Source organism: Tamandua tetradactyla, chromosome 7, assembly GCF_023851605.1.
Source record: "Tamandua tetradactyla isolate mTamTet1 chromosome 7, mTamTet1.pri, whole genome shotgun sequence".
Lineage (NCBI taxonomy): Eukaryota > Metazoa > Chordata > Mammalia > Pilosa > Myrmecophagidae > Tamandua > Tamandua tetradactyla.
Window position 1 is genome coordinate 73,638,849 of NC_135333.1, and position 14,805 is coordinate 73,653,653.

At 38.4% G+C, this 14,805-nt stretch overlaps 1 protein-coding gene and 1 pseudogene across 3 annotated transcripts; both read left to right on the forward strand.

Annotated features, from left to right (window-relative positions):
- Positions 1-2,905: 2,905 nt before the first annotated feature.
- Positions 2,906-3,194, forward strand: LOC143690504 (ubiquitin-conjugating enzyme E2 variant 1 pseudogene; annotated as a pseudogene).
- Positions 3,195-5,827: 2,633 nt separating this feature from the next.
- On the forward strand, positions 5,828-9,288 carry LOC143691514 (uncharacterized). 3 transcript variants are annotated; one of them, XM_077170071.1, is made up of 3 exons: positions 5,828-5,963; positions 7,817-8,072; positions 9,185-9,288. In XM_077170071.1, the coding sequence occupies exons 1-3, from the start codon at positions 5,906-5,908 to the stop codon at positions 9,195-9,197; spliced, it is 327 nt and encodes a 108-aa protein (XP_077026186.1). In that variant the 5' UTR covers positions 5,828-5,905; the 3' UTR covers positions 9,198-9,288. The 3 variants fall into 3 exon arrangements, with proteins under 3 accessions (XP_077026186.1, XP_077026185.1, XP_077026187.1); XM_077170070.1 differs by having other exon boundaries at positions 5,829-5,963; positions 7,814-8,072; XM_077170072.1 differs by having other exon boundaries at positions 5,853-5,983.
- The last annotated feature ends 5,517 nt before the right edge of the window (positions 9,289-14,805 follow it).

Here is a 14,805-nt window from a genome sequence, read left to right on the forward strand (position 1 = left end):
AGGATAGATACTATATGACTCCACTTTTATGAGCATGGTAGTGGTAAAATCAGAAGCTTATAATACAGAATATAGGGGACTTAAAGATGTATAAAAGCTAGAGAAGGGTCAACAGTTAGTTAATGCGGTTGAACTCAAATGTAAGGGGATAGATAGAAGTGAAGGTGGTTCTCTAGTGGGTCTATAAGTAATATTACCATATTGAAGGTGAACATGATTGAAAGGAGTTGTATAGACCTATGTGTCCCAGTTCAAATAGAGTCGAGATGCTACTTTGTAAACTATTGCTTTTTTCTTTCTTTGCTTTGTATATATTACACATTTTAAAATGTTTAAAAAATTATATGTTTATGATGCTGAGGTAAGGAAATAGAATAAAGAAGTTTATGATGGTGAGATAGAAAAAGCACTCTAGCACAAGACACAAAACACATAATTTTTTTTTTATGTTATGATATTTGATCACATCAAAATATTAACATGCTTACAGCAAAAGATACCACTAACAAAATTAAAAAGACATTTGGAAAATCAAGAGAACATATTTACACAGTATATATTGCACAAAGGATTGATACCTATAATATATAAAGAAATTAAACCGAACAATAAACAACCTACAAAAATATAAAAATGGACAAATATTATTGCAAAACACATTCTCTGACTAATATGAGACTGTTAGCATGACTTATAAAGGCATCTGGTTTCCTGTTTATTAGGCTGAAGAGCTGAGGGTGATAAATATGCTCTTGCCTGAATGTATGGTAATTTATTCTGCGGTCATAATGTAAGTTATAAAACCTTATGATAGATGGTGCCCTGGTCAGATAAAGGTATTAATCCACCTCAGCCCACACACTTGTTCAGCCACCGCAGCCTGACTTACGAACTGCAGAGTCTGGAGGGGACAGTTCAGTTTCAAGCAAATTTGACCCTCACCCAGACTCATCCTGTATGGTCATGAACACACTGGAGAGTCTTTTCGGGTTCAGCACCCCACGCCTCCACTGTCCTGGGTGATGTTGCTGTTCCCTCTGTCATATTCTGTCCCCATCTCTATTCTTTGAATAAGTTAATATTACTTGATCCATTTCAATGGCTCCTGTGAATGACCTTTCTTCTAATCAGGGCCGTATATGAAAATGCTCTAAAATTTACTGTGGTGATGAATGCACAACCCTATCATTATACTGTGAGCCATTAATTGTATACATTGGATGGATTGTATGGTGTGTAAATATATTTCAGTAAAACTTTTAAAAAATAAAAGTAACAGGTATCAAGGAATGAGAACATATCGGCAAACCATTATCTTCAGGTGCTGCTCCTAACATCATAAATTAGTACAGGTATTTTTTAGGGAAGTATATATTAACATTTTCAAACTGTACACTCTTTGACCCAGAATTCCACTTCTTTCCACACACTTACAATGGCATACACGATGAAATAAACAAAAGTGGTATCAGTGGTCTAAGACATTCTTGGCACCACTATATAAAGACTTTTCATTCTCATTATATTTCCCTGAATCTAGGATGCTTATGGATTGTCAAACACACCATAACTTTAGGTATCACTAAAAAACAAAAGCCCACAACCAATACATTGTCAGCTATAAGACTCATCCTGTTCCAGTTACTCTTCCTTTGGTATACCCCAAAACTTAGTGGCATAAATGAACAATTATATTATGCTCATCGATTCTTTGAGTCAAATTTGGACAAGACACAGAGGGTAACTCAATAAAAAACCACCTAGAGGTAACTTTACTCACATGTTAGCAGTTGATGCTGGTTATTAGTTAGCAACTGGTATGGTTAGGTTCATGTGTCAACTTGACCAGGTAATAGTGCCCAGTTGTTTGTTCAAGCAAGTACTGGCCTGACTGTTACTATGAGGCTATTTTTTGGACTTAAATCATCAGTAAATTGATTGCATCTAGGGCTGATTGCATCTACAAGCAGCTGAGGAGATTGCCTTCAACAGTGAGAGAAGTCTTATCTGATCAGTTGAAAGCTTCAAAAGAAGTGTTGATTTCAGCATTCAGAAGAGAAAATTTCCATATCTACTTCAGCCAGTCAGCTTCTCCTAGGAAATTCATGAAAATCATCAGAGGTCCCAGCTTGTGACCTGCTCTGTGGAATTTGGACTTACCCATCCCCTCAGTCATGTGAGGTGATTCTTATGAAGATCTCATAATATGTATAGTTATCTTCTGTTTGTTCTGTTTCCCTAGAGAACCCTGACTAATGCAGCATCCCATGTGAGCTGTCAGAACACAAAGGCCTTTCTTTGTGGTTTCTATGCTTAGCTAGTTTGGGCTTCCTCACAGTATGGCAGCCAGGTCCCCAAAAGAACAAGTTGGAATTTCATGGCATTTTTAAGATCTATACTCAAAAGTCACAAAGCATCATTTCTGACATACTCTGTTAGTCAAAGCAGTCATAACACTCCTCCAGATTCATGGGGGAAGGGCAGACCTCACTCCTTAAAGGGAGACCTCCCTCCACAAAGCCCAGCTAGAACCATTCTGCCTTCCCATACAGCCAGAGAAGAACTGCAACTGCAAATATCTTAGCCCTTTTAGAATATATGCATAACTATACCAGGAAAAAAATGCCAGTCTGCCTGGTTCCCTTGCAAGGGCAAAGTCATGTACAGCAAACCCCACTGAGTTAGGAAGCCTTTCTGTGATATTTTCTGCAACTCTTCAGAAAGGAGTAGACCCAGACACTTATATGCATAGCACAGCATCCACTCATCCACACTTGTCAAGGGGCCTGTTTTTAGGATTTCCAGCCACATAGTTAATCCATTTGACACCCCCTGCCAAACTACTCTCAAATAATCACTAGCCCTGCCAATGCACCAAAACTGAACAATAGGACAGAAATGCAAGATGGCAGCACCATGGACTTGTACAATGTATGAAAACAGAATACACAGCCTTAAAATAGACTGTGGACCTAAATACCCAGAAGCACCCCTTTTATAAGATTTGAAAAATTAATATGAATGGAATTAATAGTTCTAATGGAGTGGTGGACCCAAGAGCCATATCAGTGCTAGCAAGATGGCAGAATTCATACAGCATCAAAGTTGTCCTACAAAAGCTTTGGTGCCTAATGATGTCTAAAGGAAATATGAAACTCCCTCAGCCACCTGAAGGACAGTGTTACAGCAATTAATCAAAAGAAAAACCACAGGCCCTCCCCCCACCCCCATTCAATTTAAGCAGTCTTCATTTTACACAGTAGTAAATATTCTAGATAAGTCTTGTAACCTCAGAGTGCTGGAAAGGAAGCTCCCATTCAAAGGTATTTTATCTTGAGATATTTAAATGATACTAATTTTTTTGTCATTGATATATATATAAGTTGTGCTATAACACAACAACAAAAAAACGGTGAACAATAATATCTATATGCGTTCTTAATAAGTAGCTGATTGTTCTAGTTTGCTAGCTGCCAGAATGCAATATACCAGAAATGGAATGGCTTTTAAAAAGGGGAATTTAATAAGTTGCTAGTTTACAGTTCTAAGGACAAGAAAATGTCCCAATTAAAACACGTCTATAGAAATGTCCAATCAAAAGCATCCAGGAAAAGATACCTTGGTTCAAGAAGGCTGATGAAATTCAGGAACTCTCTCTCAAGGGGAAGGGCACATGGCAAACACGGTGTCATCTGCTAGCTTTCTCTCCTGGCTTCCTGTTTCATGAAGCTCCCTGGGAGGCGTCTTCCTTCTTCATCTCCAAAGCGCTGGCTGATGGACTCTCTGCTTCATGGTGGTACAGCATTCTCTGCTGTCTCTGAATCTCCTATTCTCCAAAATGTTTCCTCTTTTATAGGACTTCAGAAACTAATCAAGACCCACCCAAATGTGTGGAGACATGTTGTCACCTAATCCAGTTTAACAACCACTCTTGATTAAATCATATCTCCAGGGAGATGATCTGATTACAGCTTCAAACATACAGTATTGAGTAGGGATTATTCTGCCTTTACGAAATGGGATTTTGATTAAAACATGGCTTTTTCTAGGGTCCATACATCCTTTCAAACCAGTAGATGATACTGACTAATCTAAACCTTCAATGAAAATGATAAGGAGGCAACCACTGGATATAACAGAATAATCAGCAGCTGAAAAGGAAGAGATCAGTACAGCAAATAACTGTAATCCAAAAGGACTTTTCAAAAACACAATAACTTAGTCAAAATTTTAAAATAAAAATTCAACAAAGCTAGTGAAGAGCAGAGTAAACCCTGATTTGGAACATTAAATAAAGGAATTCTCCCAAAATGCAGATCAAATAACACAAAAGGATTGATTCAGAAGATAAAATATCTATGAATATGTTTCAGAAGGAAAATGGGCAGAACTGGTTATTAGAATATTGCACAGAAAAATTTCCTGTGTTGAAGAACAATCTTTTCTATCTATAGAAATTCTATAAAAATTCTAGCATAGAGAGTTTTTCTTTTCATTTCTTTTTCTGGAATGATGGAAATGTTCTAAAAAATTATCATAGTGATGAATATACAACTATGTGATGATATTGTAAGCCATTGAATGTACACTGTGTATGGACTGTATGTGTGTGATGACTTGTCAATAAAAATATTTTTTTAGAAAGAGAAGACATATTTTAAAAAGTTCTATCATAAAACTTGATTTTTTTTTAAAAATGGGCAATAAAATGCAGTTGGAGTACATAAATGTGGCATCCTTCTTGGAATGAATGTGTGGCCACTAAACTATCAGTGGAGGTGGTTAGCAAATATTTCCTAGAAGAAATAAGGCCCACACTGAACTTATACAACATCCTAAGAAAGGGGAACAACATGGGAGAAGTCTTTGAGACATGAAATAGCTTTTTTCCTAGGAACAGGAGGGGGTGTAAGTACGGAGAAGCAATAAGCAGGTGGTCCCAATATTGGGGGCCTCTTTGCCTGCATCATCTTGTGAGAGTGCCTGCATACTCCCTCTTTGCACGTAAACTCAATAAATTTTCTACCTACTTGCCCTAAATAAAATAAATAAATAAATAAAAAGCATGTTTCCTTCAAGGAATCTTGGACTCAATGCAGATAGACTTTTGCTCTGCTCTAGATAGCCTCTGGTGGTGTCTGTGGCCATTTTTGTTTTCACTAAGTATCATAGGTATCATTAGTAAGGATACTAACAAAAATATAATGTTCGGGGTCAACTGTGTTCTACAACATCAAGCTTTCTGCAATTATAGCCAGATCTGGAGAATATTGAACAATCTTTTTGAGCCTGAGCAGTCTGAGAGCCAACCTCCTGTGATCTTGTCTGCCCAAGGGTATGTTTTCATCACTGAATTTCAAAATTAAAAATAAATGGTCTATATTTCATTGAAAACTTTAGCTAAATATCATATGCGAATGTATACACGCAATGATGGAATGTGGCCTATATTAATGGCCAAAGATATTGACCTTCACTTTAGGCTGTAGAATCACTGCCAAAACACACACACACACATGCATATATACACACACCACAGTGGATGAACAGAGAAACAATCCTGCCAAATACACTGAAAATGAAAATCAAATGATGACATAATTCAATTCCGAAATGTGTTGATTACTTGGGCACTTTGCCTTAAAAATGTTTCCCAAGTCATACATTGTACCTTTTAGAAATGAGATGCTAACAACACCCTATCCATCCCATCCTGCTGGGCTAAGTTCCAAAGATAAATAAGGGATGCAGGTGACTTGATATGAGCAAACTAAAACAACTCTATCAGGTGAGAGTTCTATCCAGGACAGAGCTCAAAGGGCCATTGTTCTGATGGTCTTTATAAAGGAAGCTGCCCAGTTTCTCCCAGCACAGAAGTGGGAGCAACTCCAGAGCTTTCTCCAAGATGCTGCTAGTACTGCTCGCAGCGGGCTTGCTGGTCCTGAGCTCAGCTCAAGATAACGGTACAAGATGGTGAGCAGAGGTGCTACACCTCTGCCTGGGGCTTTAGAGATCACTGCAATAAGGGAGGGTCTGGAGAAGGGAGGAGTTGGAGAGGAAAGCTGAGGCTGCAGAGTATTTATGATAAAGATAAGGCCGGTCTTGTCTTTACTTCACACCAAAGCTCATACAATTTATTCAAAGCACAATTGAAACCCAATGAAGAGTGACAAGATAAGATTTGCATTTCTAGAAAGGACTCTCTGAATGTGATATGAAGGAGGCACTGGCAGATGGTAAGACTGACACAGGGTAGTCCAATTGTAAGGATATTAGAGTAATCAGAATAGAGGGTGAATGGAAGTGGACTTGCTAGGGGATGCATGAGAGATGGGGGAGATAATTACACACCAGTGCCATTTCAGAGATAGACAACGGGATATTAAATTTTACTCTCTCTGCATAGAGATATAGAGATAGCAGGGCCTAGTTTTCTCATTTTTCTCCCACTCACCTTTAATATTCAATGTGCTGTAAGCAATATTTGGAAGATTATGTCCAAATGTTTACTCCTTTTAGCCCCCTTTTTTAGAAAGCATGTTAAGGTAAAGTATTTAATGGAGGTGGGAAAGTGCTAAATAGTTCATTGAAATACCCAGAATCCCAGGGAGGACTAGAGAAGGCTTTTCTATCTTTGATGAGTGGTTGATACTCAGCATAGTAACAACTCCCCCCACTCCCCAACACCTTCCTCCCTTTTCAACAGCCTTACAGACAGTGGTTGACACATTTAACATAGGGGAAGAATCCCTTTCTCTCTAGAACAGGTGAACGGTGAAAGATACATGACTTCTCACTTCATCCTGTGCTTCTTTTCCTGGATGTCATCAATGATGAACACTCCACCTCAATAGCAGGTATCATTTAATTAATGTATTATTAATACCTTAATAACTAACCATCTTTCAACCTTCTTTCCCTTTTTTTCTTATGAATTCTCCAGTTTTCAGTGCCTGGTTATTATCATTTCCTCACTAGGAATTGAGTAGTGTTTGTTCCCCTAAAGACAAAAGCAAACTTACCCAACCTTGATTTGGGGGACCATGAGCTGGGCTACCAGCCTGGATAATTGAGATTCCTGGCTTGGATGACAAGAGTAGTAGGTGTCCTTTTCTCCCAGGTCAGTTAAGACTGCAGAGGGCTCAGAAGGCAAATAGTCCCAATTCTACACTTCCCTCCAATTGAGAACCTATCAGCTATTTCTTTCTTCCCCGTTATTCTACTCTATTAATATTTAGCTTTCAGTTGAAATGCAAAAGATATAAGGGTCTGAGGCCCTTTTCTCTGTGTTTTGTTCACATCTGTGTCCCTGCAGATGATAAAATTGTGCCACACTTCTTCCATGAATACTGTGCAGTCCCTCTCTTTGTCTTTCTCTTATCCATCTTATTATTTCTCTACCTGGGTTTTGGACACTGGAGAACCAGCTCTAATTTCCAGGTAGAGCTCAGCGGCCCAGAGGTGAAGTCACAGTTGATAAATTATTTCAGAGGCTCAAAATATACCTGGCAACATAACTAGCATTTACTTATGGCAATATCGTCTAGGAATTCTAGGAAAATATCCAAGACCTTGTTTGCCAATTGTGAGGATACGTGCTTGTCCCTTTCAAAGTACAGAGAAACAAGATTTTCAATATTACCAGTATATGTATTAAGAAAAAAAAATGCATGAGAAAGCAGTGGGCAGGAGAGAGGTTAGCAGTTGAGAAGCAGGTTCTTGGAATGAAAGGACTGACTTATAGTGTCAACAGAGGTAAAATAAAAGTAGAGTCTTCCATCACTGTGCTCAACTACTATTGTGTGTACCCATACAGATGCAGAGAGGCCTCAGGGACCCCCTCCTGATGACAAAAACCAAGATAATGGTCCTCAACAGAAATCATTTCCACCAGGGGACGGTCAATACAATCCTCCTCCTAAAAATCAACAAGAACCAGCCCAATCAGGAGGCCCTAACAATAAGGACCTCCCACCTTCTCCTGGAAACTACCAGAGACCACCACCTGCCCGTGGTTGTGTGAAGCGTGCCAATGCAAATATGAACCCTAGTTATGAGGAACCCAATAACAGGTATGACCAAGGGTCACTCTCCATCCAATGTCCTCGCTCCTGTAGTTCTCAGACTTTAGTGCACCTATGATTCATGTACAGATATGTTGAAGTGACATAGTCCTGGACCCATTACTAAAGATTTTAATTCATATATTCTGGGATAGGATAGTAAGACCCTGTATTTCCCATAAGCTCTCAGAGATAATACTGATGCGGACCATATTTTTAGAAACACAGCTGCAAATTTTCCTTTTTCCTGATGATTACCTGTCTAAAATTGGGTTGGTATTCAGGAAGAAGGACAGGGTTCTCTTTGGGCCCTCTGCCTTCTCACAGATCCATCTCTTCAGCTTCACTTGAGGCCTCTTGGGTCCAGTATGCCTGCTACATTATATTTTAACTCATGCTGCTAAACGTTATCTAGTTTTTAAAATAGTTATGTTTAGATTAATTCATCCTCATGCTAACAAATAAAAAAATCAAACAGAACAGAAGGGTATGAAGCTGACTCTTAAAGGCGTATCTCATCCTAACCTCTCCCTTTTCCCACTCCAAAACACCACTGTTAGCTCTTTCTTGGACATCTCTTAGAAATATTTTACTATATAAGCATGTATAATCCTTTTTTCTACAAATGAATCATACTTTATACGCAGACCTATATGCTGTTTTTTTCCAATAACAATATTTCTTAGAAAACTTCCACATCAGTTCATAGAGATAAAGATCTAGTTAGTCTCTTGTAATAATCGTAAAGCATTTCATTGTGTGGCTGTGCCATGATTTCTTTCACCAGCCCCCTGTCAGTGGGCATTTAGGCTGTTTTCAGTTTTTCAGCATTGTAAGAAATGTTTCAGTGATCATTTTTTTAGATATCTTTGCATATTTTGAGTATCAACCAAAAGATCAATAACTGAAGAATATGTTTCTCTTATCAGCACCAATTTAGAGCACGTTATTTGCTAGACATATAAAAACAGTGAATTTTGAAAATGAAGAGAAGGAGAGAGGGAAGTGAGGAAGGAGGGAGGATAGCTCTCACATACCACACTTCCAGTAATACCAGCAAAGGATTAGAAACTGCCTGTGTGTAATGTCTTCCCTTTAACCTTCCTTTTTGTTTGTTTTAGAAAACGGGTATGATGATAATGGTCCTTCAGAAAGCCTTGACTTTGGATCAATGCAATCATAACTGTCTTCAATCTACCAATAAAATAATCAGCATCTAATTTCATATTACCATCTATTTCTGGATGTTTGTGAGTCTGGAATTTTAGGGCTGTTGGGGTTTGAATCACATCCCTCACAAAAGGCATGTTCAGGTCCTGGTCAAAACTTTCCAGGGAATTTCCATCACTTTTATAAGAGCAGAACAGAATCCAAATTTGTTATTATATATAGGCCAAGGCCTATATGACTGGGCTCCTGCCTATCTCAGAACCAACGTGATGGCATGTCACTTCTGAGATAAAGCTACAAAAGAAATTGTAGCTTCGTCTTGGTCATTCTCTTCTGATCTCTCTTCTGCTGCACCCCCTGCCTCTTTCCCACCCCCACCACCCCCATCTCTCTCACTCTCACTCACTCTTTGGGAAGCCAGCTGTCATGATGTGTAGCCTATGGAGAAGACCACCCTTTACAAGGGATTCTCTTGGAGCTTCCTTCCCTCATTCAGCTTCAGAGAGGGGAAGGTACCACGAGTGGAGGAGAAGGAAAAGACCCCCTCTCCAGTCTACACTCTCCCCACTTAAGGTCTGATAGCAACCTCACCCTCCTCAAATTGTTTCTTACATGGACAGAGATGAGGGGAATGATCAAGCTGGGTCTGCTTCCTCCCGTAAGCTCTGCAGTGAAGTGTCAGCTCCAGGTGCTGAAGGTGGATTTGTGATTTTTTTTCACAAAGAGAAATTGTTTATTATCTTTTGTTTATAGCTATGTCCTATAGTCACTAAAGTCAACACTATTCTATAACTAAAACCACCTGGTAATTGCACTTACATGTCTTCACTTGCAAAACTTTTTGTTTTGCCAGGAGTTAATAATTATCTCCCTTTTCTCAATTGTTCTTTTTTCTTTGAACACCTACAAACTCCAAGAGGCCTTCAAAATCCTTTTCAATAAAATTTTCCTCTTCCTCAAACCTGTCATATAATTTGCCTTTTTTCTGGAAATTCCCTTCTTCTCCCTCTTAAGTAGGATTGCCTGTATCCAGGTCTTCCTCCTTCCTGCTATTTTCTTTGTTTGGCAGATCAATACCATCACAGGTTCTTGCAAATGGGTGCATCAGAGGCAAAATAATTTGGAATTTTTCATGTCTGAAAATGACTTTAGTCTAGCCTTATATTTGATTGATAATCTGACTAGATATAGAATTCCAGTTTAAATATTATTTTTACCTTGATTTTTAAGATACCATTTCACTGTCTCCATCTAGCACCGCTACTATCACTCTGATCTACATTTTGTACATAATTGCTTTTTGTTCCCTGAAATCCTCAGGACCTTTTATCCCTAAAATTTAATTCAATATGCTTTGATGTGGGTCTTTTCCCTATTTATGTGCTGGGCATTCCATATTCCAAGAAGGGCCCCTGTCCTTGACCTTGTTCTTTAGAAGGAGCCCACACAAACATCAAAACCAAAAGCATTATTGTTTTTTTTTTTCCCTTTCAGTCTCATTAGAAAATATTTTTAACATCCTGCAAATAAATAAACAATGACATTATGAGAGAGGGGTACAGACTGAACTGGCATGCATACTTGAGGAGGCAGGATTGAGAGCTTATAAAGAAAAAAATTCAGAGTTTCTGATGTGGGTCGCTAGAGAAAAAAAAAAAAAAATGGCTGCTTTTATTTAAAGTTAGTCATGCCAAACCAACTATATGCATGTCTAGACAGACAGATTCCCCCAGGAAGTGCACTCCCTGCCACCACTATGTTCAGTGATATAATTTTGAGAAGTGCTTAGAACCTCCTAGAAATCCTAAATCAGAAGTGAGGCATAAAGGTGTTGACTCCAGAAACACATAATATACTAAAATTGACCTCTGCACACAGGTGACACCCAAATTCATGAAGAAGTAAGTCATGAGGGAGGAAAACTGCCTAGTAGACCCCCACGGGTCAGTCCTGGGCCCCAGTCCAGTTTCCATCATGCTATCAGTTCCCTCGTTAAATAAAAACCACTTTCAAAATTCAATACACACACACATGCAAAAAAAAAAAAATTCAATACAAAGAAGGGTAACAAGTCTACACGATGGAGAAAGAATAGTCTTCCAACAAATAGGGATGGAAAAAGTGGATATTCACATGCCAAAGAAAGTGAACCCCTCCCTCACACCATAACAAAAATTAACCCAACATGGATCAAAGAACCAGGAACTAAGAATGAGATAAGAGATAAAACCACAAAACTGCTGGAAGAGGACCCTATCCTGATCAAGATGGCAGTGTGAAACATTCCAAGGCTCCATTCCCGGACAGAAACCTTGAACAACCAACAAGAACTGACAGAAACATCTGCCTCAAAGTTCTAGAAAACAACTAAAGGGTTGGAGTAACAGAGCAAGTGATGAATCAAGAAAAAGGCAACTTAAAAGTAGCAGGAATGTAATTAATAGCACTGATTATATATTGGTATGTGGCTAAAAGGGGAAATTTTAGGTCATGTATATTACTAGAATAATTTTAAAAAAAAACAAATAAAAAGTGATGATGAAAATATATATACTCCTTCTAGCCTCCAATGTTCTGGAGCAGCTAGAAGGAAAAATCTGAGATGATGATATGGTAGCCCATGAAAACCTCTGGGATCTGTCCTATAACTACTTGTTGAAGAGTGCTTTGAAAGCTATTGCTTTTTTCTCTCTTTGCTCTGTGTATATATTATACAATTTAAAAAGTTAAAAAAATAGTAATAAACATAAGACTGTACAACTCAGTGGATCCTATTACAAACAATGACTATAGTTAACAGTACAATTGTAAAAATGGTCTTTCATGAATTGTAACAAGTGAAAAATATACCACACTAATGCAAGGTGTTAGTAATATGGGGGTATATGGGAACTCTGTATTTTGTGCATGATTTTTCTTTAAACTTCCAACTTTTCTAATAAAAAAATTACTTATCGAGCAAACCCTTTAAATAACAATCTAAAAGAAAGTTAATATTTCAATACATCACTTAAAGAAAGCAGTAGGAAAGCCTCTTTATGGCTCCCTGGCTTGCCCCTTCCCCAGTCCCTCACCAGATTGGCACAGAGCCAGCCTATACTCCCAGCCTATACTCTCCCTAGTCCTGGTCCCAGAGAGAGTAGAGTAACCTTCATACACATACTGGGTGTATGTATGTCTGTGCCACTCTGTCAGGTGGCTCTCTGAGAGACTGACCCAGGACATTTATTACAGGCTCACCATCCCAAACATTGCTGTATGCATAGTGGCAGCTCAGAAAGCTCTCCTGTAGAATGTGGTAAAAGAACAGTCAAATTGCAGTTGCCTGGAGCAAAGGTTGCTGGCTGTGAAATAGAGTAACTCCTGAGACCATGAGGAAGGGCAGTTTCCTGTGGACAGGGACATATGGATCCATGTAAATGGGGAATTCCTACAGCCTCACACGCATGCCCAGGACAAGACAATTTATGCAGAGAAGACTGGGGAGTCCCTGTGGACAATCTGCAAAGACTGCTAAAGGTCTTTATTTATTATTATTATTACTTTTTTTTTGTAAGCCCTGTATTCAAGGAAATCTCTGTCATAACACTAGCTGGATACAAGCTTAAGGAATACTTCCCTCAGTGTCTAAATCCCAGAGATAGTACATTAAAATATTAAAATGTCCAACGTGAAACAAAGGTTTAAAAACATACAAAGAAACAGGAAATGATGGCCCAAGCAAAGTCAGTCTGGAATTTCTGTAAATAGGCAATTAACAATCCAAAAAGAAAACCAAGAAAACAATTCCATTTACAATAACAACTAAAAGAATTAAAATATCTAGGAATAAATTTAACCAAGAATGTAAAATACTTTTGTATGCAGAAAACTTCAAATCATTACTGAAAGAAACTAAAGACCTAAATAAATGGAAAGATCTCATGCTCATGGACTGGAAGACTAAAATATTTTTAATATACCAACACTGGGATTGCAGAATCCCAATCAAAATTCCATCAGCCTACTTCACAGAAATGGAAAAGCTAATAACCAAATTCACGTGGAAGGGCAAGGGACCCCAAACAGCCAAAATCATCTTGAAAAAAGAACAAAGTTGAAGGACTTATTTTCAGATTATGAAATTTATTACAAAGCTACAGTAACTAAGCAGTATGGTTGCTTTACTTTGCTAAAGCTGCCAAAATGCAATATACCAGAAATGGGCTGGCTTTTTACCAATTTGAGCTTATTAGTTTACCAACTTGCAGTTCTGAGGCTGTTAAATTGTTGCAAATCGAGGCAACAAAAAATGATACCTTCTTCCTTTAGACAGGCTGTAAATGACCTGGACTGCTGTCAGACCGCAAGACACAGAGCGGCATCTGCTGGTCTCTCCTTTCTATTCTGGGTTTTGTTGCTTCCAGCTTCTGGCTTCAGTGGCTTCCTCTACATTTCTGTGGCTTGCTTTCTCAGCTTCTGCATCTTTCTCTGTATTTTATCCTCTTATAAAGGACTCCAGTAAGAGGATTAAGACACACCTCAACTGAAATAACCTAATCAAAAGTTCCCACCCACAACATACTTATATCCACTGAAATGGATTAGCTTTAAAAAAATGATCTTTTGGGGTCCATTCAGCTTCAAACTACCACAGTGGTACTGGCATAAGAACAGACATATAGAGCAATGGAATAGAATCGAGAAAGCAGAAATAAACCCATATATCTATGGTAAAAACTGATTTTTTTTAAGTTTTAGTCATATAACATACAATCCATCCTAAGTGCACAATCAATGGCTCTTGGTATAATCTTGGTATAACCACCACAATCAATATGAGAACATTCTCATTTCTTCTGAAAAAAATCCCATACCTCTTATACCCGCCTATTATTTCAGTTTAGCTTTGGTATAGGGCCTTTGTTATAATTAATGAAAGAATATTACAGTGTTACTGTTAACTGTTGACCTTTTTTTCCCACATACCACTGTGATGGTTTGAAACTGTTGTGTACCTCAGAAAAGCCATGTTTTTTAAATTCTCATTCAATATTACTGGGTGGGATCTTTTCTATTATTTCCATAGAAATGTGACCCAGCCAATTGTGGGTGGTACCTTTTGATTAGGCGGTTTCCATGGAGAAGTGTCTCCATCCATCAAGGTGGGTCATCTACTGGAGTCCTTTAAGAGGACTCACAGGCCCACACAGCCAGAGACCTCTGGAGATGAAGAAAAAAATGCCCCCAGGGAAGCCTTATGAAATGAGGAGAGAAAGCAGCAGAGTCTTCTGAGCTGAGAAACCCAGAACATCATCACCCTTCATTGGAGTTAAGCTGTCTTACTCTGGAGGCCTTAGTTCGGACATTTCTATGGCCTTGGAATTGTAAACTTGCAACTTAATAAATTCCCTTTTTAAAAGTCATTCCATTCCTGTATATTACATTCTGGCAGCCTTAACAAACTAAAGCAACAACCCTATTATTTACACCTTGTAATAGTGACACACATTTGTTCTAGTTCATGTTAAGAACTTCCTCCTACTTGTACCGTTAACCAGTCATTGTTCACCATAGGTTTTGCTGTTTTACA

What these genes read in the sequence shown, in the direction of transcription:
- LOC143691514 (XM_077170070.1), top strand. Translation starts at nt 5,906, where the DNA reads ATGCTGCTAGTACTGCTCGCAGCGGGCTTGCTGGTCCTGAGCTCAGCT. An exon ending in GAGCTCAGCTCAAGATAACG is followed by an intron (nt 5,964 to 7,813) that starts GTACAAGATGGT and finishes TGTGTACCCATA; the next exon opens with CAGATGCAGAGAGGCCTCAG.